Source organism: Brassica napus, chromosome A1 (genome assembly GCF_020379485.1).
Source record: "Brassica napus cultivar Da-Ae chromosome A1, Da-Ae, whole genome shotgun sequence".
NCBI classification, from domain to species: domain Eukaryota; kingdom Viridiplantae; phylum Streptophyta; class Magnoliopsida; order Brassicales; family Brassicaceae; genus Brassica; species Brassica napus.
In genome coordinates, this window is record NC_063434.1 from 6,953,729 (window position 1) to 6,981,474 (window position 27,746).

A 27,746-nucleotide genomic window follows, 5' to 3' on the forward strand; every position below is an offset into this window, starting at 1 on the left:
TTGTGAAAGAAGTGGAAGAAATATATAAAGGTTTAATTGAGAAGAAATTACTCAGTACTTAATATTGATTTGTGATATTGATAATCAGAAGTATTACTCTATTTTGTCTTAAAGTAATAAGTTTCAGTATTACTCTATTTTGTCTTTCTAGAAACAGAGCACGTAATATTGATTTATGATATTGATAATCAGAAAGTTGAGATATTGATAATCTCTAACACCAACGACAAGCTCCAAGATTCAAGGGATTCGAAGCATAACATTTGCGAGCTTCCTGATGGTTTACATGTGATGTTGCAACTCCTAAAATGCTTTCCTACAAAAAAGGCATGACTTTGGGCAATCTCTACGCAAGGATTCATGGAGATAGAGCTTCTTTAAGTAGAGTGAACCTCAGACATACGTAGATGAATGCATAATAATGGAGACAGATGGATCGATACAAGGTGCAAACAGAGTGAGCATGAACAACATCGAAACAGTCATCCAGATTCTTCGAGATAATGTGAAGCAGCTCTTCAGGGAGAAAAGACCAGTCTGGTACGGATGATGGAGATAGAGACGTACGATGATCATACGATGATGGAGATAGAGACCAGTCTTTGCGGATCCCCGCGCGTCCCGCAGGATACACCGAATCCATCCTGCTTCTGGTCCAATCCCGCACAAGCTCATCCCGCGAGGTCCGCTAAAAATTTGGACCTGGATCTTAGTAGCCAATCCCGCCCCGCAACAGGTCCAAACGGGCCGGGCCTGCAGGCAGGTTTAAATTTTGCCATCTCTAGCTCTGCCTCTACCAGTCTGGTGTCTTGTGTATTAAGTTTTGATGATTTTTAAAGTAATTAAATGGGCCACGATATTTTTAAAGATCATATTGGAACGGGCCCTGCCTCTACCAGACTACCACAAGCAACAAAGGCAAGAAGGTTTAGGTTGGACTTATACACCAATTATCTAACCGGCATGTGATAGTTAATCAAGTAATGAGAAGAAACCGGCATTATTAGGTTAATTAGAGGCGAGTTAACAGGGTCAATTACACGACTAAACCAACCGGTTAAAACATTTAATCCCCAGGTTCAATTTCAAAACTGAAATCGAACCAAAATTCTCGAACCAAACCCGAGCTAAAATTGAACCAGAACCCTAAATCTCTGTGGAGCAAAAAAAAAAGACACAGCTTCAAGCTTAAAGAGATAGGATTAGTTTCGTTCGAGCTTCTGTGTTCTTACTCGAAGAACCTTGGTCGGAATTGAAAAGAAGAGAGAGATTTAGATCGAAACAGTTGACTCCGAGAAGTAGTTGAGGTATGAAAAAATGATTACTTTACTTCATTATCTCTTGTGAAAGTTTGGATCTTTTGTTCTGCCTGACTCTGTTTTTGTTGTTCTGTAACCAAATATAGATGAAGAGAAAGATAGCTATAGGTTTCGAAGGTTCAGCCAACAAGATCGGTGTCGGAATCGTGACGTCAGACGGCACAATCCTAGCCAACCCTCGCCACACGTACATAACCCCACCCGGTCACGGTTTCCTCCCTAGAGAGACAGCGCATCACCACCTCGACCACGTTCTTCCTCTAGTCAAATCAGCTCTCGAAACATCCCAACTCACCCCCGAAGATATCGACTGCATCTGCTACACCAAAGGCCCCGGGATGGGAGCGCCGTTGCAAGTCTCGGCCATTGTCGTTAGAGTGCTGTCGCAGCTCTGGAAGAAGCCTATCGTCGGTGTGAATCACTGCGTGGCTCATATCGAGATGGGGAGGGTTGTTACCGGTGCTGATGATCCTGTTGTGTTGTATGTGAGTGGTGGGAACACTCAGGTGATTGCTTATAGTGAAGGGAGGTATAGGATTTTTGGGGAGACTATTGATATTGCTGTTGGTAATTGCTTGGACCGGTTCGCTAGAGTTTTGAATTTGTCTAATGATCCGAGTCCTGGGTATAACATCGAGCAGGTAAAAGTTCAAGAACCATTTCAAGATTCAAGAACCATGTTGTTAACTTTCTTGTTTTTTTTATAGCTTGCGAAGAAAGGAAACAACTTTATTGATCTCCCGTATGCTGTTAAGGGAATGGATGTTTCATTCAGTGGGATATTGAGTTATATCGAAACTACTGCGGAGGAGAAGCTCAAGAACAATGAGTGCACACCAGCTGACTTGTGCTATTCTCTTCAAGTAAGTCTTTTTTAATCATAAATGATGGATAATTTGGTTTATGATTATTATGATTTGTTTGGTGTTGCAGGAGACGTTGTTTGCGATGTTGGTTGAGATAACGGAACGAGCGATGGCTCATTGCGACAAGAAAGACGTTTTGATAGTTGGTGGAGTCGGGTGTAACGAGCGTTTGCAGGACATGATGAGGACTATGTGTTCTGAACGTGACGGTAGGCTTTTTGCAACGGATGATCGTTACTGTATTGATAATGGAGCGATGATTGCTTACACGGGTCTACTTGAGTTTGTTAATGGTATTGAAACGCCGTTAGAAGAGACTACCTTTATGCAGCGGTTTCGCACGGACGAGGTTCATGCGGTGTGGCGAGAGAAGGAGGTTATGGTACGTGGAGATAAGAGCGTTGCTGCTGCTAAGTGATTGTGTATACTCATTTTTTTATGGATTATGAGAAATGAATATGTCTACTCGATAACTTTTGTTTTTGATGAGTTAAATTTTAGTGAAATGTTACGAATCTTATCATTTCTTTTTGTCTAATAAAAAAATGACTTCCTAGATTGTTGTAACACTTTCAAAATTCAAAGTTAGTTGGCAAGTTTTTTTTATAGCAGTTCAAGTTATTTGTACGTTTTTTTGGCTTTCTTGCTTTCATAGAATGTTGTACATGTTAAAGTCGAAATTTCTACCGAGAATGGTGGAGAGATTATTGCTTTATTCTTCCTTAATCATACAAAAGAACTTTAAGAAAGATAGCAATACTAAAAGTTATAACTTTTTATGTACAGTATAACGTATGTGAAGGTTCAATCAAATGACACTTTTATGGAATATATCACTGCGTATTGAAAGAAAATTGGGAGAAAAGAGTATAGAATTTCCTTTAGTTATACATTGGTCTAATCAACTGTAAGTGTTTCCTGACCTAAAAGTAGGCCGTGAAGGCCGGAACTTAGCATGGTATCGTGTAGTGCTATATTTTACTAAGATAAAAAAACTCCTATGTCAGTAGTACAAATATTTCAAAAGTTCTTAAAAGATGGATGATATAAGATTCAAAAAAGAAGACAAGCGCAAAAAGAGTTTCAAAATAGACAAAAGTTACGAGTAAACCAATCGATTAAAGATGAAAGTAATTAAAGAAAAGATTAAAGTATCTCAAAAGTCTTCCTTCCTCCATCTTCAAATTCAAAAAGGTCAAAACAAAATGATTTTTAAGAATAAAAAGTTCTTTGATACCAGTTATCAATGTGTCTAGAATTTCTTGTTTCAAAAGTAACACTTGGCTACTATGGTAAATTTTGATTTAATAATACGATTATTCCACTAATTTTTGTTTGTAGTTATTTTCACCAGTCTCGTTTATTGTTTAATCTGTCACACGGTGGAGAATACAAGTGGTCATGGTTCTGCTTTCTTAGTGTGTCTAGTCTATTGTTCTTTATGCTCTGTTTTTTTGTCCAGAGAATCATTTTTATTCTGCTGGCTTATTGTCTCTAGAAGAATCATGTTTCTTGCTGGCTTATTGTCTCCAGAAGAAGCATGTTTCTTGCTGGCTTTAGGTTATGGGGGTCCTTGTGACTTACCAGCCTAATGTTTCAATCTGTGTAACTCCTTGTTTATACCAATGAATCAATCCTTTAGTGTAAAAAAAAAAAGTGTTGGAGTCCACATTGGATTCTTCTAGTAGTCAAACTTTCATGTTCCAACCACAAATTAGGGTTTATAATAATGCAACATGCATGAACTAGCAAATAGTTTTTCTTATATGTAAATAACTAATAATTAAGTAATTAAGCTCAAATATTTATCATTTTACTTTATAGTTTACAATTGATTAGCTTACAAAGTCTAAAAGCTAGTGGAATGATTGTCCACTAAATCTCGATATAATCATTGACTTTTGCAAACTGCATATACTAGTATTTAGTAATCATTTTAGAACATTATAAGACATACAGATCTAAACAAAAAGATTCTTTAATCAACTATCCTAATCCAAAAAATCTACTCGGTTTTAGAGACAGTATGTGAATGTGTATGAGTATGTGCAGGACTGTATGCACGAGTAAACACGTACGTGCACGTGGAGAATGCAAAGGAGTGTAGACAAAGAACAAAAGGATGATCCAAGTTTTTAAATGATTCGAAAGTTATGACTATAAGCCAAAAAATGCCAATCGCCGAACATGAACTTGAACTAAACTCTACGCTCGTTATATCATTTTCTCACACTAAAGCCGCTTTACAACTTTACCATTTATATACATAGGTGGGAGGCCGGTTCTGATCAAATTTAAGGAGCTATATAATTTATTTTTATAATTTGAGAATAATAAAATATGTTGTTTTTAGTTAAATGTGTTTCTTCTAATGATTCAATGATCCTATCTTATTGTTAAGAAAAATATATAATTTGATAAATTTTGTTGACAATAACATTTAGGGTAAAGAGCCAGAAGAGTATATTAAATTATATCGGTTAAATATTAAATTTGATAAATTTTGTTGACAATAACATTTAAAGACTTTGATAAATATATTAAATTTGTTGATAAATTTGATAAATATATTAAATTATACCGGTTAAATATATTTACGGCAAAGAGCCAATAATATAATTTCATGTTAAATATATTAAATTTGATAAATTTTGTTGACAATAACATTTAGAGAAAAGATATATAAATTGATAAATTATATCCGTTAAAAAAATGTTCTTTTAACAACCGAATGCTTATATTAATTAAAAGCCCAATAGACTAAGGTAATTACAACCGGAGAGATAATCGACGGTAAAACAATACGCAAAGATAACTAAAACATAAAAAACGATGAAAGATAGAAGTGGTTAAGGAGAGAAGAAACCCGTAAAAAAACTTCACTCGTTCGAAAAAACACAATAAAGTCGAAATCGACGTTAAAGAACCCAATCGATTGGTTTTTTACTTTTTTTATTCAAATTTTCAAATCAAAATTAAAATATATGAAGTATACTAAACATTGCCAAAAACAATCTAAATCTTACTGAATTATCAAATCAAAAGGTGAAAATTCTATTAAAAAAAAGCTAATTACATTTCATTTCAAGGAAATACATCACATTCCCCACTTACAGTCTACAAATGTGAACATCAACTGTCATCAAATAAAACCAAAAAAGTCATCAAGATTTAGCCTTCCTTTTCAAAAGCAGTACACGTCTCTTTCTCTCTTGGAGACACAGAAACAGAGTATTCAATGCTTTGTTGCCTTCCCACTTTTCACCAGCTAAGAGCATCTCCAATGTATGTCTCTATATTTTCCTCTAAAATAGAGATCTCTATTATAGAGGTGGATTTGCTCCAATGTATGCCTCTATAATAGAGTTCCTCTATTTATAGGGGAAAATATAGAGATTTGCTATTTTCATCTCTAAATATAGAGGTAAAAAATAGGATTTCTCTATATTTTCCTCTAAAATAGAGGAACTCTATTATAGAGGCATACATTGGAGCAAATCCACCTCTATAATAGAGTTTCTCTATTTTAGAGAAAAATATAGAGATAAAAATAGAGGTGGGTTGGAGATGGTCTGAGCTCCGTTCTTCCTCTTCCCATTCTCTCCAAAACAAGAAATATTCTTGCACAACTTTGATTCACGAGAGTTGAGGCAAAAGTTTCCAATTCCGTGATACAAACAAAAAGTTTTCCTCCATTGATCCTGATAAAGTTAGGTCCATCTCTAAAAAATTTCCACATTCTCTTCGTCTACCTCCAAACCCATAAGAAAACAGAGTACTCTGCTCCATAAATCACGTAACTTTCTTTGAAAGTTCATTCCTTTACTTCTTTTTCCAAGTCAAGAAAGAAAAGATTTCTACATAGAGAGAGAGAGAAGAAAACCATATAGAGAGAGAGAGAGTAAAGTGAGCAAAGAGCAGTAATGGATGCCTTACATGCCACGTTACTTGTTCTTCTCTCAATCTTTCTCTCAACTTCACCTCCTGTTCAAGGAAACGCCGAGCTGAGAGCTCTAATGGAGCTCAAATCGTCCCTTGACCCCGAGAACAACCTTCTCCAGTCATGGACGTTAAACGGCGACCCATGCGACGGATCTTTCGAAGGAATCGCTTGCAACCAGCATCTGAAAGTCGCCAACATATCTTTACAAGGGAAACGCCTAGCCGGGAAACTATCTCCGGCCGTCGCAGAGCTCAAATGCTTGTCTGGTCTTTACTTACACTACAATAGTCTCTCCGGAGAGATACCTCAAGAGATCACAAATCTCACTGAGTTGTCAGATCTTTATCTCAATGTTAATAACTTCTCCGGCGAGATTCCGGCAGGAATCGGCTCCATGGTAGGCTTGCAAGGTTAGTATCACAACTTTTAAACCGGTTTAGATAAACCGGAAGTTAGTTTGGTGGCCAGAGCTAGAGCTAGAAACAGAGCTGAGTTAACTTACACCACACTATACACAGGGTGGACCATTAGATTTTAGGGGATATAAAGTGATTTAGTAAGGGTTTTATTAATAATTTTTTTTAATATAAATTTGGTAGCTTAATGAAAATTTTTTCCTACAATTTTGGGCCAATGTTTCACTTATTTGATTTGAGTGGTTATTGTTGTCTTTTGATGCAGTTATGGATCTATGCTGCAACAGCTTAACAGGGAAGATACCAAAGAGCATTGGTTCCTTGAAGAAGCTAAGTGTTCTGTCTCTGCAACACAACAAACTAACCGGAGAGGTTCCTTGGAGTTTAGGCAACTTGAGTACGTTGAGTAGGATTGATTTGAGCTTCAACGATCTTTCAGGAACAATCCCAAAAACCCTAGCCAACATTCCTCAGCTTGATACTCTTGACTTGCGCAACAATACTCTCTCTGGCTTTGTTCCTCCTGGTGAGTGATGATGATTTTTAAAGCTTCTCTCTGTCTTCTTGACTTTGACTTTTTTTTAATTAATGTTTTCAAATCTTGTGAAAGGTCTCGAGAAGTTGAGTGAGAGATTCCAGTTTGAGAACAACACTGGTTTATGTGGGATCGGTTTTCCTTCTTTGAGAGCTTGTTCTGCTTTTGATGATTCAACCATCGAAGTCAAGCAGCCTCAGGGTGAAAAGGACACTGATAAGTCAACTCTTCATAACATTTCAGACTCTGTCTATCTCAAAAGTCATTGCAACCAAACACATTGTCATAAACCCTCATCAAAACTCCCACAAGTTGCTTTGATCTCAAGTGTCATCACCGTCACTATAACTCTGTTTGGTGCTGGTTTATTAACCTTCTTACGCTACAGGAGAAGGAAGCAGAAGATTAGTAACACAGCAGAGATTTCAGAGGGAAGACTCAGCACAGATCAACAAAAAGACTTTCGAGCATCGCCTCTTATGAGTCTTGCCTACACCAAAGAATGGGACCCCCTTGGAGACAGCAGAAACGGAGCTGAGTTCTCACAAGAGCCTCATCATCTCTTTGTTGTTAACAGCAGTTTCAGGTTTAACCTAGAAGAGGTTGAATCAGCAACACAATGCTTTTCAGAAGCTAACCTATTGAGCAGGAACAGCTTTACCTCGGTGTTCAAAGGAGTCCTCAGAGATGGTTCTCTGGTAGCTATCAGGAGCATCAACATAAGCAGTTGCAAGAACGAGGAAGTCGAGTTCATGAACGGTCTGAAGCTTTTGTCCTCCATGTCACACGAAAACTTAGTGAAGCTGCGTGGCTTCTGCTGTTCTAGAGGCAGAGGAGAGTGCTTCCTCATCTATGATTTCGCTTCGAAAGGAAAGCTCTCGAGTTTTCTTGACTTGCAAGAAAGCGAAACCGGTCGGGTTCTTGCTTGGCCCGCAAGAGTCTCTATCATCAAAGGGATTGCAAAAGGTATTGCTTACTTACATGGAAGTGATCAAGAGAAGAAGCATGCTATTGTTCATCGAAACATATCGGTCGAGAAGATCCTACTAGATGAGCAGTTCAACCCGTTGATCGCTGACTCAGGTCTTCACAACCTTTTAGCAGACGATTTGGTCTTCTCAGCACTCAAAACAAGTGCAGCAATGGGATACTTAGCTCCAGAGTACGTTACAACCGGAAGATTCACGGAGAAAACCGACGTGTTCGCCTTTGGAGTCATCATTCTCCAAATACTCTCTGGCAAGCTCATGCTTACAAGCTCACTGAGGATTGCTGCTGAAAATGGAGAGCATTGTGGATTCATTGATGAACATCTCGGTGAAGGGTTTGATATAACAGAGGCGGTTGCATTGGCGAGGATGGGGATAAGCTGTACTCAGGAGATTCCAAACAATAGGCCTAATATAGAGTCACTGCTTCGGGAGATAAACTGTATGAAGAGTGAATGAGTGTTATTTTAGTTAGCAGAAAATGTTTCAACGTTTGTGCTGAGTATGATTCTCCGGTTAAGCTGTATCACAAGTTCACAACAGTTGGTTTTAATTTATACTCTCCCAAGAAAGAACCGGGTCGGTTTACATAATTATAGTAATTTATAGAAGATTTGATTTGATATCAATTGGAGAAGTATCATATATATCGTTACTAGTGGTATTCCGGCGCTACGCGCCGGGTTCGTAAATTCTATTCTCTATTGAATTCAAAATTGTTTTTTTTTTTTGTTATCTATTTGATAGTAGTTTGTATGCTTTATTCTCTGATAAGTTATCCATTTAAACACTACACGCACGAGATGTTGTTTGTTATATAATGTATGGTTTCTTTATGTGTTTGTATCAGTGAACGTAGAACATGTATTGTGTTTATATATCTTCACGGTTGGTTGTATGGTTTTAATATTTGTATTATGTGTAGGTTGTAGATTTATTGGGTGTACCATAGAAAGTGCTTTGTATGCTAGATTTACTATAAACATATTTACTATATCTTTACATATTGGTTGTAGATTTATATCTTTTAAACATATTTATTTACATAATACGAAAAAATAAAACAACGATTTACTATAAAAAAATTAATTACCTAGATAGGACAAAAATATAATATAATAAAACACAACAAAATATATAACCTGAGTTTAAGATTGAACTCTATGAGATCTAATATCCCGTTGTTCCTAAGTAGCTAATAGAGCGGTCGGCTGTTAACTGATTGGTCGTAGGTCCGAATCCTACTTGGTTTATTTGTTAACTGATTGAATCTTATTTTGTTATTTTATTGCTTGTTTTTAATTAACTATTTTAAAAATATTAGTTTTATTTGTGTATCAATTCTTTGTCATGATTTTCTAATAATTTCTTGCTAATTTCCCTTACCTTGAGCTTCTACCAGAAAGAGAGAAAAATCAATAAGATTTTTGTTTTTTATAACTATTTTTAAAAAATTGTTTTGATTATGTATTAATCACTGGTTGTTGTTTTATATTTTTTGTTAGTTTCTCAAAACTTGAGTTTGGGACTAATAATATTGAAATAGATCAACCAACATTTTTTGTTCTTTTGAAAGTTCTCTATATATTATTGGATTTATGAATTGTATAATGTGTTTTCACGAATATGTTAATTTTTGACTATATTCTTTACCAAGTTTAAGTTATATTATGTATTTTACAATACCACTGGATTAATTTGGCAAGTTACTAAACAACTGCTTGCTAGAATCTTATACCTTGTTATGTTTGCTTTGCGTTCTTGGGATCATGTAATTGTTCAGTGTCCATATGCTCAATTACTTCTTGTGATTTGTGTAGGTAAAATGTATCTTGCATTTCGAGAACTCTGTCAAGGAATTAGTTAGATGACCATTTGCTACTTAAAACGCTATATGTCTTCAGGAAGAAAAAAAAAGTAATCATGCTAATAAGGAGTGGAAATATTTGGCAATTACTAAATCACTGTTCGTGTATCTTTGACATTGTGTTCGGCCTCTGTTGTTTTAAGGTTCTTATTTGAGTTTCTACATCTAGAATCATTTCCAGATTGTTACGTCTCGTGATGAGAGCATCTTTTCCTTTGCATTTTTTGTCATCATTACTTATTGTTTTTAGTTTTTTACTAGACATAGTGAACTCTGTTTGATTGTACATGAACACATCAACCTTTTAAAATGTTAAATGTATAGAAGTACTATTTTCAAGGTTTGTTAATTAGTAATAATTCCATTACACAATAACACAAATCCATTGTTACTGACCTGCTGAAACAGACTTGAATAGTTTTTTACAATCTTTCATACTTATTTTGGTCCTGGAACTGCCCTTCTACTGAAACATAAAGCAAGATATTGTCATAAACAGGACACTGAGAAATTGTTGTAATAGCATTGTTATTTTCTATAAACTCTATAACCATTATTTATTGGCAAACTACAACTTACGGTAACTCTAAAACTAAGAGAGAATCATGAAGCTGTGATTCGGTAGTAGTTAAAAAAAAGACTATCAGTTAGTCATTTCATATATTGAACCGTAATGAGACTGTCCACCTTTCAAATTGCAAAAGGAATGGTGAATGAGTCAACTGATCAACCACCTCGAACCAGGGTCGTAAGCATGCATCTCTTGTAACTTCAGGAGTTTCTTGTGGGTTTCCTGGATTCAGAAATGCTCAACAATTAAAACCAATCATATATTTTCATGATTCATGAAAATAAATAAATAAGAGTGTGTCGTCACGGTCTCCACCTATAGAAGAAGAGAACTGAATGAGAGGTGCATTGTAATGACCATGCTCGATCCAAATGTTATTCGGAGCCGTGCCAAAACGTCTCAAGAATTTCCGAACTCCTTTTCAGTTTTTTTTCATGGAAGTAGCTCATACCCACTCTCATTTTCTTGTGGTGTAGGTGGAATTCTTCAGATTTTCATCCATGACAAAAGCAGCTTGAATCTGGTGAAACAAATACATAGCTTTAGTATATCTCATGCAATAAAGAAAGCTTTACAGAGAGTTCTTTGTTTGTGTATAACTCTTGTTCGGAGCTTCATCGAGTCCGTGTTATCAGTAGGAGTAATGTTCTTCGCATATAACTGTGTAAAACAATCACATATCATGATAACATTGCAAAAACAAATCAGTAATCAAGTGTCAGTAACTTGGGAAAAAAGTCTACAGACCTTCCAAACTTTTGGAGCAAAGACCAATGATTACATTGTGTGGGATGAGCAGTTAATACCAAGTCAACATGCTGATTCTTGAGAGCATCAAACACCTACTCAGAAGTCTTTTTGGCAGCAAGAGACTCTTGAGAGTCTCTTCAATGTCGGAGTCTATTGTTGCAGGGGCCTGATCTATGAACATATCAATCGAACATTAAAGATACATAGAGAACACAGGAAGTTAAGATTTTGCAAGTTACTTTACATGAAAATCTGTAGACAATTATAGATTATGTGGAATGAACTTCTGAGAGCTTCTTAAAAAGTTGAAACAAATACGAAATATTTATCTAATTCATGATGCAGAGCTCAAAAACTCATAACCTCAAGGGAAGGGAGAAGAAAATGTATATCAGCAAAGATCTGTCAAATCTTCTTACTACATGATTAAGGTAAAAAGAGGAGTCAAACCTTATCATCAAGCAGAAGCAGGTGAAGTTCCATCAGCTCCCCTCCTTTCCGTGCTTCCCATAAACGCTGAAGACGCGTCACCACCGTTTGAGAGACACGAACGGACTTCAAATCAAATATATGGGCTGAAACCATTGTTGCTGGTTGTTTGCATAAGGAAGCAGAACGGTTGTATTAGGCGTAGCAGTGAGATTCTGAGTTTTCTTCATCCATATTTACGTTGAGCAAATTAGGGATTAGTGATTGAAGTTAGGTAAGGGGTAATTAAATCATGAGAGCTTGAATGAAAGAGTTAATGGTGAATTTTAATAATAAGATTAATTTCAATGGCTTAGAAAAGAGTTACGTTTCAGCTATGGCAAATCCGGTGAAGGTATTCGAGCAGACAGCCATGGTTGAAGAAGGAGTGAGATTACGTTAGGCTTGTTGTGTTTGTGAATTGGGCCTCATCATTTCAATACTAACGTAAACGGCCCACACTGAAATTGAGTTAACTTTCTTACGGGAAATGAGAACGCTGACGTGTCCTGTTTTGCCCCAGTCTCCCAAATGATGTGGCAGCCTAATGAGGGAGAAAAGTCTCCTTTATTATTATAGATAGATAGATAGATATTCTTTGCACCGTTAATTTTTTTTTTCAATTTTCTATAAATTTTTTATTTTATTTTAATGGACGATTCCCTATTTTTCACTCCTTTTTCTCTTAAGGTTATGCTATTTTGCTCGTCTGCAAAGCAAATTGTCCATAAATACTAAGTAGAGAAACGATCTTAATTAAGCACTTATATTGTACAATTTATTAGTTATAGTAATAATTATATTATTTCACTAAAATCATATTTAAAAAAGCTATCCTATTTTTGTGGGACTTTCTCTTAATGTTGCTTGTCTGCAAAGCAAACTGACCATAAATACTAAGGTGTGAATGCATGGAAATATGTAATGATCTCTATAACAAATATGAAATATAAAGTATATAGTAAAACTGTAAAAGTATTATAGTAGTTAGAGAAAAGAAGATCGGCTCGTGCCATATAGCTTCAGTATATATACACATGTACCAAACGGACTCATCCATTCACTTTCATCAGAGCTCAGAAAATCTAAAGACACAAATCACTTTCTCTCTAGTTTAATTTTTCGTTTTTGTTTATTATGTCTACACTCTCATCAACAGAAACAATGTCAGAGCAATGTCCCTTCGACGATGGTGTTTACGACTGTGTAAAGAAAGTGATTATAGGAGAAGACTCTCAGGGCGTCGCTTACATAACGATCCAGTACGTGCGAAATGGAGATGTCGTGCAGCTAGAACATGGAAGCGAAAGAGGAACACAAATCACTGAGGTAATATTTGGATTTTTTTTAATATCAGTATATATTAGTCATAAACTTTGTTTATTTTTGTTTGCTGTTTGTTTTCTGTTTGACTCAATATTTTTAAATTTTAAGACCGAGTTCGAAGTTAAGGACCCAGACGAATACATCACATGCATTGAGGGAACATGGGGAGAAGCTAACCGATACGATAGTGATATCCATATGTGGAATCAAACGCTTAGTCGTACGGTGACAGAGCTTCAATTCAAGACATCACACGGGAGAACATCTCAGAAGTTTGGTAAGCCTGGCGCTGACAGCTTCGAGTTCAAGTTGGAGGGCAACAATGGAACGAAGCTTGTTGGGCTTCTTGGAAGCTCTGGTCGTTTTCTTGACGAGATAGAAGCTAACTTTGACGTGGTTTCTTCTGCTTTAAAGCAGTTAGAACCTCAAGGTGGGTCCGATGGACATTCTTGGGATGATGGGGCTTATGACGGTCTGAGGAAAGTGTGTATTGGAGAAGATGGTGGCCGTGTGAGCTCCGTTGAGTTTGTGTATGCCAAGGGAGACCAACGTATAACTCATTGTCACGGCATGGATTCAAATGAACGTAAAGAGGTGGAATAAACACATTTAATTTTTAAAATGTTCTTTAAAATAATATTTATCTATCTCTCTAATTAAAAATGTTTTTTTTTGTGCAGTTTGAGCTGGAGTATGAAGATGGTGAATATATAATATCCGTGGAGGGAACTATCGATGATGATGGTTTTGTCTCCTCTTTAATCTTCAACACATCAATGACTAGAAGCTCTGAGGAGTTTGGAAAAGCGGTTGCTAACAACAAGTTCTTCCTCAAGCCAATAGGGTTTCATAAGCTTGTCGGCTTCCGAGGAAGGTCCTGCGTTGATCGTATCAATGCTCTAGGTGCAAATTTCGCTGTGGTGGTAGCTCCTCCAGTCATGAAACTACAAGCACAAGGTACTAACTCTGGTGAAGAGTGGGATGATGGGATCCACGACAATGTTCGTATGATAATCGTATCATACGGCCACGAATCTGTGCTATCGGTCACGTTTGAATATGCCAACGGAACGGAGACTGTGGTTGGAGACGCTCGCGGGGACGTCGATGAAATTGGTGATAGAAAAGAGGTACATGATGCATAAATTTATTTTCAAAATTGATAGCGTTATTTTTTTCTAAAATTTGTTAACTGTTATAGATGATGCATAAATTTCGTTTTCTGTGTAGTTCAAGCTCTGTGATAATAATGAATACATAACATCCGTTGAAGGATTCTTCGGTGAAAAGTTGCTAACTTCTGAAACCGCAGACGAGTATGAGTCTATATACTATAAAATGAAGAGGCTTGATTTCATCACAAATATTACAGCATATTCAGTGTTGGAAAACGATCCAAGTGAGGGTTATGTGGACGTAGTACCGTTCAAGCTGGAGGAGAAAGATCACAAGATTGTTGGGTTCCATGGCAAGTCTACAGAACTTTCTCTCCAGCAAATTGGTGTTTATGTTAAGCCAATCGATGACGCTTAAGCTTTTAATATTTGCCGTGGTAGAATAATTATGAGAAAAGCTACATATGCTTAGACTCTTTCCTTCAACCATTTATGTTCTCGTCGTGATTGTTGTTTTTACTCTGGTGCGTCCAATATCATCTTTGACTATGTTTTAAGGTTTTTTTATGTTTGAATAAAGAAGTATGCTATATTTACTCTGCTTTTATATTTACCCTGGTTATCAAAATTTCTTCAACAAATGTTTGTGCCATCGATATTAATTAAGCACTTTTTTTTTGAACACAAACTTACTTTCATTCATACTTAATCTTCTTCAATACAATAGATAGAGGGAATTAACCATCCTCTTTGACACCAAGCATAACATACAAAACATAAATAAACTAAGCAAGATAGGTCTTCAATCGAAGATGACAGCGGATTCGAGACGATGCTCAAATGCGTCGGGGGAGCCTTCACGACAAAGTCGTATAGCTGTGGAATAGTCACATAATATGACGTTGAGGTCCAGTCCTCATCTACGAGAAACACCAAGGTGGTCTCGATTGCATCTTCAGGTCCCGTGGAGACCGCTCCGCAAGATAACAAACCGATGAGGAAACTGAAACAAACACTCGGACGCAAGACCGAGGAAACACCTCTTTCCATAGAAAGAGGGTAAGGTAGTAACAATTTCTCTTCAAAAGAAGAGGATGGCCGAACAAGAACCGAGTCCGATGAACGCACCAGTAACTTCATCCCAAAGGATAGATATGATCGTGTGATACAAAGAGGAGAGATCCTTATGAACCCACCTGAAATCTCTGATGAAAAATTCCAATAGCTCCAGACCATACAAATCTGACTTGTATCTTCAATTTTGGAGTTGGGCTTTAGGAAGCTTCTGCTTGGACTGGCAGGTTTGGTAGATCTAATGGGCCAAGCCCATTCATAATTGAAAAGCAGCCCACTACACCAAAGATGCACGAAGCTTGGCTGTTCGACGGTGCCGTAGGAGAGGTCACCGAAGATACGTCGGAGAAAAACAGTGAAGTCGTTGAGGAAGATCCACGCAAAAGGAGAGGACACCACCTTAGGAGACGCGTAGAGTGAAGAATCGCCGCAGAAATTAAGTTCTAGTCTCGTGGAGCTTTGAGATCTGGTTCCTGAGGGTTGATGAGGAGCAAAACATACTGTGAAAATAGGCTCAGTCCTTACCAGAGACGGAAGGGGAGAGCTCGTCATGTAAAACCAATGCTCCAAAGGCGGATGAGAGAACGGGGCAAAGTCGACCTCGAGATTCGTCAGACAGCTATCAGGGGGAGGTTCGTCGGGAACTGTTCCTAAAAACCGAAACACAGCAGTGGCGAGAGAATCCTCTCGACTCGTCGCTGGAGAAGAAGCCATCTGGGGAGAAAGGACCACCGGTAGATCTGAGACGAAGAGTCCTCGGCTTCGTCGTTGAGTCTGTTGGGGTCTCTCTCCTTCGATAGCCCGAAGGATACCACACAGTAACAAAAGATGAGGAAAGCGAGATACAGCCATAAGAGTGAGAGAGATAAACGTCGGAGATAGAGCCCCGCGCCGGCGAGAAACCGCTTCGCCGGCGCCGGAGAAAATAGATCTGGGTTGTGTCTCAAAGATCGTGTTTGGGAGAAAGTTGAAAATAGTGAAGTGATAAATTTAATTAAGCACTTATATTGTAAAATATACTAGTCATAGTAATAATTTAATTATTCCACTAAAATCGTATTTAATACATATATAGTTAATTATTTACCAAAAAGTTCAAATGTGATAACTCGTACATTCAAAAAAAAAAATTAAAGTTATGCTATATTTTTTTTTGGGAATTTCTATCTGCAAAGAAAATTGTCCATAAATACTAAGTAGAGAAAATATATTAATTAAGCAAACAAGTTATAATAGTAATTAAATATATTCCACTAAAATCTTAATACATATATAGTTAATTATTTACCAAAAGTCCATATTGTGATAAGTCTTACATAACCAAGTGGTCTTGGCCTATTGGTAAAGGAGTTTCAACTGGAGATTTCGCCATGGATTCGATTCCTCTTGACAGACGTTTTAAGTGACAAGAAATAAGTCTTACATTAAAAATGAAAAAAAAATGCTATTTTTGTTGGAATTTCTTTTAATGTTGCTCGTCTGCAAATCAAAGTGTTCATTAATAGTAAGTAAATAAACGATATTAATTAAGCATTTATATTGTACAATATACTAGTTATGTAATAGTTAAATTATTTCACTAAAATCATATTTAATACATATATAGTTAATTATTTACCAAAAAGTCCAATATGTGATAAGTCTTACATTCAAAAATGAAAAAAAAAGTCTAAAGTTTAATACATATATTGTTAATGTTGCTGGTCTGCAAAGTATATTGTCCATAAATACTAAGTAGAGAAACAATAAACTGTAATAGATCTCAAAACTGAAGCGCACTATAATTAAGAGCAATAAAGTATGGTTAAGGTGTGAATGCATGGAAATATGTAATGATCTCTAAGCTTAAAACCGTATAACAAATATGAAATATAAAGTGTATAGTAAAAGTAATCTAGTAGACTAGTAGTTAGAGTTGTTAAAAAAAAGACTAGTGTTTAGAGAGAGAAAAATAAAGATCGGTCCGTGCCATATAATATAGTTTCAGTATATATACACATAACAAACGGACTCATTCATCCACTTTCATCAGAGCTCAGAAAATCTAAAGGCACAAATCACTTTCTCTCTATTTTAATTTTCCGGTTTTGTTTATTATGTCTACACGCTCACCAGTACCAACACTGTCAGAGCAATATCACCCTTTCGACGATGGTGTTTACGACTGTGTGAAGAAAGTTATTATAGGAGAAGACACTCAGGGCATCGCTTACATCACAATCCAGTACGTGAGAAACGGAGATGTCGTGCAGCTAGAACATGGAAGCGAAAGAGGAGCACAAATCACTGAGGTATTAATTTATATTTTTAAAATCAGTATAAAACTAGTCATAAACTTTGTTTATATGTATTTTAGCAAAAGGAAAAAAAAACTTTGTTTATATGTGTTTGTTTGCTCTTAGTTGCTGTTTGTTTTCTGTTTTGCTTATATTTTTTTTATAATTTGAAGACGGAGTTTGAAGTTAAGGACCCAGACGAATACATCACATGCATTGAGGGAACATGTGGAGAAGCAAACTTTTGTGACAGCCCCATCGCGCTGTGGACTGAAAAGTTTTATCATACGGTGTCAGAGATTCAGTTCACGACATCACACGGGAGAACATCTCCGAAGATTGGATGTAAGCCTGAGGCTGACAGCTTCACGTTCAAGTTGAAGGGAAAAAATGGAACGAAGCTTGTTGGGCTCCATGGAAAATCTGGACGTTTTCTCGAGGCTCTAAAAGCTTATTTTGTCGTGGTTTCTTCTACTTTAAAGCAATTAGAACCTCAAGGCCGCTCCGATGGGCATTCTTGGGATGATGGGGCTTATGACGGTCTGAGAAAAGTGTGTATCGGAGAAGATGGTGGCCGTGTGAGCTCCGTTGAGTTTGTGTATGCCAAAGGAAACGAATGTATAACTCATTGTCACGGCAGACATTCAAATGAACGTAAACAGGTATACACATATTAGTTTCTTGAATTCATTGTTCTCTCTTCGCTCTCTTTTCTTGAATTCATATATTGTGCAGTTTGAGCTGCGGTATGAAGATGGTGAATATATTATATCCTTTGAGGGAACTACAGATAAAGATGGTTACATCTCGTCTTTAATCTTCAACACATCAATGGATAGAAGTTCAGATGAATTTGGAAAAGCGGTTGCTAACAACGAGTTCTTCCTCAAGCCAAGAGGGTTTCATAAGCTTGTCGGTTTCCGAGGAAGGTCCTGCGTTGATCGTATCAATGCTCTTGGGGCAAATTTCGCTGTGGTGCTAGCTCCTCCGGTCAAGAAACTACAAGCACAAGGTACTAATGACCAGGGGGAAGAGTGGGATGATGGGGTCCATGACAATGTTCGTATGATAACGGTAACATACCGCTACGACTGTGTGGTATCGGTCACGTTTGAATATGCCAATGGAGCGGAGACTGTACTTGGAGACCCTCACGGGATCTTGGATGATCATCATGAGAAAAAAGAGGTATCCGCTTTAGTTTCAAAACTGATAGCGTTATATATATATGATGCATGCATAAATTTCGTTTTGTGTTTGTTCTTGTGTGTAGTTCAAGCTCTGTGATAATAATGAATACATCACATCCGTTGAAGGATTCTTCGGTCAAAAGTGGATCAGTACTCAAAGCGCAGGTGACGAGTTTAAATCTATATACTATAACATGAAGAGGCTTGATTTCAACACAAATATTAGAACATATTCAGTGATGGAAAACAATACACGTGACGGTTTTCTAGCCGTAGTACCGTTCAAGTTGGAGAAGAAAGGTCACAAAATTGTTGGCTTCCGTGGCAAGTCTACAGAATTTTCTCTCCAACAAATTGGTGTTTATGTTAAGCCAATTGATGACGCTAATTAAGCTTTTAATATTTGCCTTGGTAGAATAATTACGAAAAAGCTATATATGCTTAGACTCTCTCCTTCAACTATCTATGTTCTCTCGTGATTGTTGTTTTAACTCTGGTGCTTCCAGTATTATCCTTGACTATGTTTTAAGGTTTTTATGTTTGAATAAAGAGGTATGCTATATTTACTCTGCTTTTATATATACCCTGGTTATCACAATTTCTTCAACAGATGTTTGTGCCATCGATATTAATTAAGCACTTTTTTCTTGTATCACGACTTCTATTAAATTCTAGCCAATGTTAGGTGAGGCCATGAAGGCAAGCTCAGCGGACAGAACCTGTTTTGATAATCCAGCACATTAATTAAGCACTTATATTGTAAACTATACTATTTATAATAATAAGTAAATTTATTCCACTAAAATCATATTTAATACATAAGTAGTTAATTATTTACCAAAAAGTTCATATGTGATAAGTCTTACATTCAAAAATGAAAAAAAAAAGTTTAAATTATGCTATTTTTGTGGGAATTTCTTTTAATGTTGCTCGTCTTTCAACCGCTGCAAAGTAGATTATCCATAAATACTATTAAGTAGTGAAACAATAAACTATAATTGATCTCAAAAAGAAACATAATTTAAGAACCACAAAGTTATAGTTAAGGTGTGAGTGCATAGAAATATAACGTTGCTTATTATTTTACCATTGCAAAATTATAAAGGCAGATTTAATAAGCTTAATTAAGAGATACACATAAATATCAAATGTTGCCCCCAAAAAAGATATAAACATCAATTCCTTTCAGAACGTCGAAGAAGTTCTATGATACCCGATGATCTTGTGATCAGTCTTCTCCACATACCACATTAGCTGCTAAAGAAAGTAAACCCACAAATTAAAGTAAGAGATGATCATTTGGTGTCCAATGAATGATGATCGTTATTTGATTTATTAGATGAATATTAAAACAACAACAAAAAAATCACGCGTGAAGAAATGTAAGAGTGGAATACAGTTGAGGATTATTTCTATTGTAGGATACAATAATTCCTTTTACACGAATCATGACGTCTGGAATGCGTTTGAAGACATAGGTACGCAAATGTGTCTTGGCCTTCTTTCTCGGTCTTAGTTTCCTTCCAAAAATAGAAAAAGTGTTTTGTTCTTTTTGTTAGAATCTCAAAATACTTTTCCATGTAATTTCATAGTATATATGTTTTAAGACAGAGAAGGTCTTAAGAGTGGAATACAGCTGATGATTATTTCTATTGTGGGATACATTAATTCCTTTTACACGAATCATGACGTCTGGAATGTGTTTGAAGACATAGGTACGCAAGTCTGTCTTGGCCTTCTTTCTCGCCCTTAGTTTCATTCCTAAAATAGAGAAATTGTTTTGTTCTGTTTGTTAGAATCTAAAAATACGTTTCCATGATATTTCATAGTATATATGTTATATATTTACAGCATTCACTACTTTTTCTTAATTTTGTGTGTTATATATATTATAGTTAGTGAGAAATATTGTGCGCACTTGTGTTATAATTAATCAATATATATTTGATTAAATTCTACTATCTAAACTTAAATTTTGCAAAGTCTAATCTCATCTTATAAGTTTAGTAATGGATCATTAATTTCTAGTTTTTAAATGTAAGGACTATTATCACAACCCTTAAAAAAAGGATTATTACACAAGATTGTTGGGCTCTAGGGCAAGGATACAACTAATTTTCAACAAATTGGTGCTTTTGTAAGCTTTTTTTTTTTTATGTTTACTTTCGTAGAATAATCAAGAGACAATGCTGTGTGCCTATACTCTCCTTGGTGATCAGTTTTGCTTTACTTTTATTTTTCTATTTAGAATATGAGGAAAATACATTTTCTCAAACTTGGAAGGACTAGCAACAATTATGGCATCTCCCAGTTGAAATCTATAGAATATACAGTGTACTAACAGTAGGAAGAATTTTACAAATGTAGTAAGTTGAAAACTTGTTTCCTACATTTGAATATAAAGATCACAAAGCCATTTAGAAAGAGTTTTATAATGACTTTTGAACGTTTACCTAGGAACTCTAATTAGGAATTATAATGGTCAATGACTGAAGAAAACCCTTGAGACTTGATCTAAATCACTTGAGCACAAGCAGTTAAGAACAAGTTGATGTAGCAAAACATGCATAAACCATAAACCATAAATCATAAACCACTCAAATCATGTCATCATACAGAGGTTACAGTAACCATGCAACCAAAGTAAAGTATATAATAGTCTTTTGGTTACATTCACTTGAAGCCTTTAGAAACCCAGTCTGCTTAAATCCGTTGCATTCCTTCTTCTGTGACGGTAAGGCCCTCTTCTTGCACGAGAAGAGCTTGGATCAGTCGGAGGAGGCAACATTGGTTGCTCTCTGTTAACAAAGCCACCTGAAAAAAACGTCAAAAAGAGTGTGTTTCTTCTTGTTTCGGAAAGGAACATAATAAACAAACGAGAAAACTACAACGTAAGTTCGACTACTTACTGCCAAAGGAACCCGACAGACTGGGGAATTGCATTTGCATTCCAGCATTGCTACTCCAAGACTGCTCAAAACCAGCCAATTCATCTGCAGCAAGAGAAAGTAACGTTTATAAATTCGAGGTTCTCTCATCTACACAATAGAATTTTTCTGAAGCATAACGAGGAAAGTGCTACTTGCCTTCGTTCAGATTGTGCAAGATCTGGTTTGTACCAACCCGACCATCCGAGTTGCGAGTACGCTCAACCGTGTGGCCCTGCAAGGATGAAAACGTCACTTATACAGTTTAACTGATCCAACAACAAAGGAAAAAAAAGGATTTTTATGGTACTTATAAGGTATATGTGTATAAAGTGTAACCTACCCTGTTATGGAAGCCTCTTGAAATCCTGTGCGCTGCTTCGCGAGTTGCAGTATTAGCTTCTTTGCTTTCTTCAAGAGTTAACTGTTACACAATAAAACCAAGATTTAGTAGTTAAGCATAAACTAAAACTCTATTCAGACGGACAAATGTGTTAAAACTGTTACAACTCACCCCATCACTTCCTGTCCTTCTGGTCGTGGACGAAGTGTAGTAGTTTCCGTCAAGACCACCATAAGTAACAGTCGAGCTCTGGAAATTATAACCTTGAGTCTGTGGCTGCCATTGTCCACTGTTCACCATAGCATTTGTATTCATGTTTTGCATGTGTCTGACTGCAGAAACATAAACAGACAAGTCAAGTTACATAGAAACAAAACAATCTCTTTAATTACTTGGAAGCTATAACCTTGAGTTTGTGGTTGCCATTGTTCATAGGTCACCATAGCATTTGCATGCATGTTGTGCATGTTTGTGATCCTTCTCTCTGCAGAAACATAAACACACAAGTCAAGTTACAAAGAAACAAAACAATCTCCTAACTTGGAAACTATAACCTTGAGTTTGTGGCTGCCATTGTCCATTGTTCACCATAGCATTTGCATTCATGTTTTGCATGTGTGTGATCCTTCTCTCTACAGAATCATAAACACACAAGTCAAGTTACAAAGAAAAGAAAATAACCTCATCCCTTGGAAACTATAACCTTGAGTAGTTCTCAAAATAAAATAAGAACTTTAACCTTGAGTTTGTTGTTCCCATTGTCCATTGTCCACCATAGCATTTGCATTCATGTTTTGCATGTGTGTGATCCTTCTCTCTACAGAATCATAAACACACAAGTCAAGTTACAAAGAAACCAAAGCAATCTCATTGGAGACTACAGCAGAAGAAAAAAATGGAAAAATTAAGGGTTATACCTTCAGCTATATCCTCTTCAGTTTCCACCTCACTGCTTGACCTGCCACGTTTCCCTAGGATTACGCTCTTCTCCTGATATGCTACTCCTTCTTCCTCAGCATCTAAAACATTGAGCTCTTCAATAAACGCTCCACCTGGTAGTCTCGGTTGTGGTGGCTGGTGATGATGATTCTCGATAAACCCTAATGGAGGAGGACGCACTCCTGCAAAAGGGTCCGTGGTAGGAGGACCAAACAAGCTGGGCTGAAACATGTTACCACCAAAAGGCTGGGTGAAGAAAGGGTCATCAAACGGATCACCATTAGATCCACCAAAAGAGCCACCAAATGGATCACCATTAGATCCACCAAAAGAGTCTCCTCCAAAAACATTAGACATCTCACTCGGAGGTTCATTGTTAGGGGCACCAAAACCATCAAAAGCGTCTCCTCCAAAAACATTAGACATCTGACTCGGGGGACCAGTGTTCGGGCCACCAGATCCACCAAAAGAACCACTAAAAGAACCACCAAAAGGAGAATCAACGTTGAAAGGATCTCTTCCATCTCCCTCCATCTTCCCCTGGTTACTACACTTAAACACAAATAAATAAAACTCATATGAGAGAGCTCAGATGCAAACAATGAAATTGCATCTTTGAACACAAGATCATATATCTTCAAATAAAACTGGAAAATGCAACTCAACAAAATTCGAGGGAGACAACAACAGTGAACCCATAACTCTCAAACAATATTAGCAGAATCTTAGCAACGTCAAGAGTAATAAAAAAAGAATCCAACTAAAACGCAACAGGATCAACCATAAGAGCAAAACCTTTATTAACCAGTAACTCAAGAGCCCTACACATGAGCAACTCAAGACTGTAATCTAGTTCATAACGATCGGTATTAACGAAAACCGTAAAGGCAAACCAAACCAAACCAAACAGCAGATTAATGGTGCTAACTCAAGGAGAAAGATCTAAAGACCTTTGAACAACAAACGATCAGCAGAAGAGAGAGAGAAGAAACCTCTCGAGATGTTGTTGCAAGTGTGAGACTTTTTTCAACCCTTTATACAGTTTTCACTGAGAGGACAATGAAGGAATCTACTTGAGATAATTTTCACAAAAGTTGCAATATGATTGGCTGATGGTTACACACAAAATTTGCTCTCTAAGATTATCTTCTAAAAATGGCGTAATTAGATAAGATTATGCAATCTATTATAGGTATGATATATATATATATATATATACATATATATATTGTTATGTTGACAACTGTCAGTTTTTGGATATTTTTTATTACAAAATAGTTGTAGGAAATGTAACTTTGCCATATTACATCTAAATGCTACTTAATTACTTAGAGTGATTTAGCTACATACTAGTAGGGGTGTCAATCCGGGCTGGCCCGGCCCAAACCTGCTTAAGCCTGTAAATATTTGAGTCCGGTCTGGCCCGCCTTTATAGTGTTACATGGCTTTTTGGAATTTTTGGGCTTTTCAAAAAATAACTAATTATTGTCACTTCTATCATTTTAATACATGTAAATTTTTATTTGACCAAAAAAATACGTGTGAATTTTCATATAAATCAATTTCAACTTTTTATTTTAAAATATAAAGTGAGTTTAAACTTTTATTCTTTGTCAAAAATATTTTATTTTTTCGTATACTTTAAAAACATATTATAAACTAACAAAATTTAATAAAACTTAAATAATAAATATAAATTTAAACTAAATATATAAACACAAAATTTATGATAAACATGCTCAAACATTTCAGACTTTGTATGTTGAAAAAATATGTTATAAAAGAAGAAGGTACATTTGCAAAATTTAAAATGTTATATTTGTAATGATTAAACAATAAGGTGCATTAACAACTTTCAAATTTGTTTAGTGTTTGGATCTTATTAAAATAATATGTCACTATTAATAAAGGTTTTGATTGCAAGAATGATAATATTTAAACTAAAATATAAAGTTTCGGATTTTCAGACCCGTTCTAGCCCAAACAGGCTTAGGTCCAAATATCCATAGTCCAAATGAACTTAGTCCGAAAGGTCCAATTTTTTGGGCTTAAAAACTAAGTCCCAACCTATTAATTTTTAGGACCGGACAGAATCAGACCGCAGATTTTGGCCCTAATTGACATGTTTATATACTAACTAGGGGTCGACAAAATATTAAACCGAACCGAACCAACTGAATTCAAGCCGACTCAAACCAACCAAAATTATATCTCCCAACTATTAGGTTAATGTCTTCATAAACTCAAGCAGTTCGGTTTGGTTCGTTAAAAACTTAACAGAATCAAAAATCAAAATATTTATTTAGTTAGGTAAACTAAATATACTAATAATATTAAGATCTAAGATAGTAAACCATCTGACATATATTTTACTAGTAAATAAATATAAAACACAACTAACAATAAAATAAAAGATCATTATTTTCTTAAATTATCATCAAAATTTAAAAAACTATAAATAGAATAAACATTAGTGGTATCTTAATCAGTACGCAAAAACTTTAAACATCACTTATTTTGAGAATAATTGTTTGCACAACAAGAAAAATAATTTGATGAAATAGACTAGAAAGCGTTTTAAAATGAGCATGAATCCCAATTATGTATGGAGTGCAAAAAGTTCGAGTATTTTTTTTTACACGAAGAATCAAATTCCATAAAAGAAGCACCGATCTTTAATACACAAAGACATCAATGATACATACACAAAAGCAGAAACCCATTTCCAAGAGTTTGAAGTTTTAATGTCATAGAGAGTGAAGCGGCTCAGACTCTTCGGACCTGCTCGTGAAGTCTAACCCTCGAAGTGCTGGCATCCTCTTCATATCGTCTTGTGTGTACAATGGCACGAACCAATACAGTTTATCCTTTCCAAAAACCTGATCCAGCAAAACAAACAAACTTACTTTAAAAAAAGAAGCTTTGATTGTGTTTATGTCTAAGATTAGCAAAGGGAAACTTCTCCCATTAACTTCAAAGAATCTACCATAAAAGCATGTGAGATGAAGATGAAAACCTGTTCAAAGTTTTGCTTACGACCAAGGTTATATGGAGAGTTAGGAGCTGTATGTTTCTCATACGCCTGAGATCAAACACCATTACTTTAGTCAGTAAGTTTATTGCCATTAACCTTTAGTTCAGTTAACAGCAAACCCAAAAGTGAGAGCTTGTTTTTACCTCAATAGTTGTGGTGTTACGGATGACCAACATTATGTGCATGATTAGGAAGCCTAGGACACTTAGCGCAAATGTTATTATAACGCTCCGACCCGCCCACGGCTAATGGGCCATCCACGCCCGCTCTCTCAGCCCGTAGACCCCATCCCGTCTGACGGTCGGTCCGTTAATTTTCCAAAGGCTCGAAATCATTGTTTACTGACCCTGCAATCACCACCCGACCTTTTCTCATGCTTTGGCCTCACTCGCACGCTATCGCGAATCACTTCCTGATAGGTCACCCATCCTTCCACTACTCCAGTTCAAGCACGCTTAACTCTGGAGTTCTTTCAGGATGTGTTCCGGAAAAGATAAGTCAACTTTGGTGACATAGGTAGCCAAATCAATTCTCTTAAGCCTTTTTCACATATCACAACTCGGAATGTTACAGTTATGTTCAATACTGGAAAAGCAAGAAAGGTAAGATTATGAATTAGACAAGAAAACACACACACACAAAAAAGAAAGATACAGATATATATATATATATATATATATATATATATATATATATATGTATGTGTGTGTCTTTGAACTCACCAAATGCAACAAAAGTGGCTGCTAGGCTTCCTGGTGATACGGTGACATCACTGTCTCCATCGGGTGTAACGAGCGTTTGCAGGACATGATGAGGACTATGTGTTCTGAACGGACGGGAGGCTTTTTGCAACGGATGATCGTTACTGTATTGATAACGGAGCGATGATTGCGTACACGGGTCTTCTTGAGTTTGTTAACGGTATTGAAACGCCGTTAGAAGACACTACCTTTACGCAGCGGTTTCGCACGGATGAGGTTCATGCGGTGTGGCGAGAGAAGGAAGAGTTGGTACGTGGAGATAAGAACGTTGCTGCTGCTAAGTGATTATGTGTACTCAATTTTTATCGATTGTGAGAAGTGGATATGTCTACTCGATAACATTTGTTTTTGATGAGATAACTTTTAGTGAAATGTTACGAATCTTATCATTTCTTTTGGTCTAATAAAAAAAAGGAAAATTGCCAAAATAGAACAAACCTCCATGCAGGGCCGTGCCTGACATTTGGCAAACTAGAAGCCAGAAAAAAAAAATTAGCCCATAATCGCACCACTCAGCATTTGAACCCAGGGCACCAACAGAGGGGTCTCATATTATAGCTTCTTGCACCATCTCTGCTATCTAATTATTAGAAAAATTGGCCCCAAAAACGTTTTTATAATGATCGGCCCTCAAGCAAATGCTTGATGGGCTTGTATCCAGGCGCGGCCCTGCCTGCATGATTGTTCTTTTGGTATAAAAAAATTTTCTTTACTTTTTTTTTTTTTTTTTACACTTTTCAATTTTAAAAGTTAATAAAATAAATAGTTTGATGAATCAAAAAAATTGTAAAAAATGGAAACAATTGATAAAATACCCATATACATAAAATGATAGTTTTTTTGGTTGAAAAAAAGTTAATAAATTAAATTTTAAAATTACATTCTACTAAAAGTAGAATTTATCTTCTACAGAAAATGTGTTAGTAGAAAGTGAATTCTAGATAAAACAAGTTCGTTTGTTTTTTTAGAACGAACAATCTACTTTTACTTCAAATTCTAAATAGGGAAATGTGAATTCTACTAATTGTAAAGATAGT

The 27,746-nt window shown here is 36.2% G+C and overlaps 5 protein-coding genes and 1 long non-coding RNA gene across 10 annotated transcripts; 4 read left to right on the top strand and 2 right to left on the bottom strand.

Moving 5' to 3' along the window:
- Positions 1-1,150: 1,150 nt before the first annotated feature.
- LOC106376542 (probable tRNA N6-adenosine threonylcarbamoyltransferase) lies at positions 1,151-27,101 on the top strand. Of its 2 annotated transcripts, XM_048740844.1 has the most exons (5): positions 1,170-1,307; positions 1,406-1,960; positions 2,027-2,182; positions 2,253-2,398; positions 26,790-27,101. In XM_048740844.1, the coding sequence occupies exons 2-5, from the start codon at positions 1,406-1,408 to the stop codon at positions 26,992-26,994; spliced, it is 1,062 nt and encodes a 353-aa protein (XP_048596801.1). In that variant the 5' UTR covers positions 1,170-1,307; the 3' UTR covers positions 26,995-27,101. The 2 variants fall into 2 exon arrangements, with proteins under 2 accessions (XP_048596799.1, XP_048596801.1); XM_048740842.1 differs by lacking the exon at positions 26,790-27,101 and having other exon boundaries at positions 1,151-1,307; positions 2,253-2,791.
- Positions 5,764-8,697, top strand: LOC106440951 (somatic embryogenesis receptor kinase 4). The gene is made up of 3 exons (XM_013882732.3): positions 5,764-6,538; positions 6,810-7,070; positions 7,155-8,697. Exons 1-3 carry the CDS (start codon positions 6,109-6,111, stop codon positions 8,525-8,527), a joined length of 2,064 nt encoding a protein of 687 aa, XP_013738186.2. The 5' UTR covers positions 5,764-6,108; the 3' UTR covers positions 8,528-8,697.
- On the bottom strand, positions 10,253-12,097 carry LOC106376546. Of its 4 annotated transcripts, none has more exons than XR_007316445.1 (5): positions 11,707-12,097; positions 11,254-11,427; positions 10,822-11,166; positions 10,623-10,728; positions 10,253-10,398 (listed from the first exon to the last, which is right to left on the bottom strand). It is a non-coding gene; the product is annotated as an uncharacterized LOC106376546 (long non-coding RNA). The 4 variants fall into 4 exon arrangements; XR_007316440.1 differs by having other exon boundaries at positions 10,253-10,401; XR_001275542.3 differs by having other exon boundaries at positions 10,253-10,728; positions 10,822-11,026; positions 11,107-11,166; positions 11,707-12,095.
- Positions 12,784-14,761, top strand: LOC106376540 (jacalin-related lectin 45-like). The gene is made up of 4 exons (XM_013816633.3): positions 12,784-13,053; positions 13,159-13,644; positions 13,731-14,180; positions 14,281-14,761. The coding sequence occupies exons 1-4, from the start codon at positions 12,862-12,864 to the stop codon at positions 14,581-14,583; spliced, it is 1,431 nt and encodes a 476-aa protein (XP_013672087.1). The 5' UTR covers positions 12,784-12,861; the 3' UTR covers positions 14,584-14,761.
- Positions 16,397-19,267, top strand: LOC111200276 (jacalin-related lectin 45-like). Its single transcript, XM_022690950.2, has 4 exons — positions 16,397-17,530; positions 17,689-18,177; positions 18,251-18,703; positions 18,789-19,267. Exons 1-4 carry the CDS (start codon positions 17,336-17,338, stop codon positions 19,095-19,097), a joined length of 1,446 nt encoding a protein of 481 aa, XP_022546671.1. The 5' UTR covers positions 16,397-17,335; the 3' UTR covers positions 19,098-19,267.
- Positions 21,276-26,275, bottom strand: LOC106358738. The gene is made up of 10 exons (XM_048740836.1): positions 26,092-26,275; positions 25,931-25,996; positions 22,893-25,793; positions 22,715-22,792; positions 22,530-22,607; positions 22,382-22,459; positions 22,147-22,307; positions 21,976-22,056; positions 21,615-21,867; positions 21,276-21,519 (listed from the first exon to the last, which is right to left on the bottom strand). The coding sequence occupies exons 3-9, from the start codon at positions 23,446-23,448 to the stop codon at positions 21,784-21,786; spliced, it is 1,116 nt and encodes a 371-aa protein (XP_048596793.1). The 5' UTR covers positions 23,449-25,793; positions 25,931-25,996; positions 26,092-26,275; the 3' UTR covers positions 21,276-21,519; positions 21,615-21,783.
- Positions 27,102-27,746: the final 645 nt, after the last annotated feature.

What these genes read in the sequence shown, in the direction of transcription:
- LOC106376542 (XM_048740842.1), top strand. Translation starts at nt 1,406, where the DNA reads ATGAAGAGAAAGATAGCTATAGGTTTCGAAGGTTCAGCCAACAAGATC. An exon ending in CTGGGTATAACATCGAGCAG is followed by an intron (nt 1,961 to 2,026) that starts GTAAAAGTTCAA and finishes TTTTTTTTATAG; the next exon opens with CTTGCGAAGAAAGGAAACAA. An exon ending in ACTTGTGCTATTCTCTTCAA is followed by an intron (nt 2,183 to 2,252) that starts GTAAGTCTTTTT and finishes TTGGTGTTGCAG; the next exon opens with GAGACGTTGTTTGCGATGTT.
- LOC106440951 (XM_013882732.3), top strand. Translation starts at nt 6,109, where the DNA reads ATGGATGCCTTACATGCCACGTTACTTGTTCTTCTCTCAATCTTTCTC. An exon ending in CTCCATGGTAGGCTTGCAAG is followed by an intron (nt 6,539 to 6,809) that starts GTTAGTATCACA and finishes CTTTTGATGCAG; the next exon opens with TTATGGATCTATGCTGCAAC. An exon ending in CTCTGGCTTTGTTCCTCCTG is followed by an intron (nt 7,071 to 7,154) that starts GTGAGTGATGAT and finishes ATCTTGTGAAAG; the next exon opens with GTCTCGAGAAGTTGAGTGAG.
- LOC106376540 (XM_013816633.3), top strand. Translation starts at nt 12,862, where the DNA reads ATGTCTACACTCTCATCAACAGAAACAATGTCAGAGCAATGTCCCTTC. An exon ending in GAGGAACACAAATCACTGAG is followed by an intron (nt 13,054 to 13,158) that starts GTAATATTTGGA and finishes TTAAATTTTAAG; the next exon opens with ACCGAGTTCGAAGTTAAGGA. An exon ending in ATTCAAATGAACGTAAAGAG is followed by an intron (nt 13,645 to 13,730) that starts GTGGAATAAACA and finishes TTTTTTGTGCAG; the next exon opens with TTTGAGCTGGAGTATGAAGA.
- LOC111200276 (XM_022690950.2), top strand. Translation starts at nt 17,336, where the DNA reads ATGTCTACACGCTCACCAGTACCAACACTGTCAGAGCAATATCACCCT. An exon ending in GAGGAGCACAAATCACTGAG is followed by an intron (nt 17,531 to 17,688) that starts GTATTAATTTAT and finishes TATAATTTGAAG; the next exon opens with ACGGAGTTTGAAGTTAAGGA. An exon ending in ATCATCATGAGAAAAAAGAG is followed by an intron (nt 18,704 to 18,788) that starts GTATCCGCTTTA and finishes TCTTGTGTGTAG; the next exon opens with TTCAAGCTCTGTGATAATAA.
- LOC106358738 (XM_048740836.1), bottom strand. Translation starts at nt 23,448, where the DNA reads ATGGAGGGAGATGGAAGAGATCCTTTCAACGTTGATTCTCCTTTTGGT. An exon ending in TGAAGAGGATATAGCTGAAG is followed by an intron (nt 22,793 to 22,892) that starts GTATAACCCTTA and finishes ATGATTCTGTAG; the next exon opens with AGAGAAGGATCACACACATG. An exon ending in ATGGCAGCCACAAACTCAAG is followed by an intron (nt 22,460 to 22,529) that starts GTTATAGTTTCC and finishes ATGTTTCTGCAG; the next exon opens with AGAGAAGGATCACAAACATG.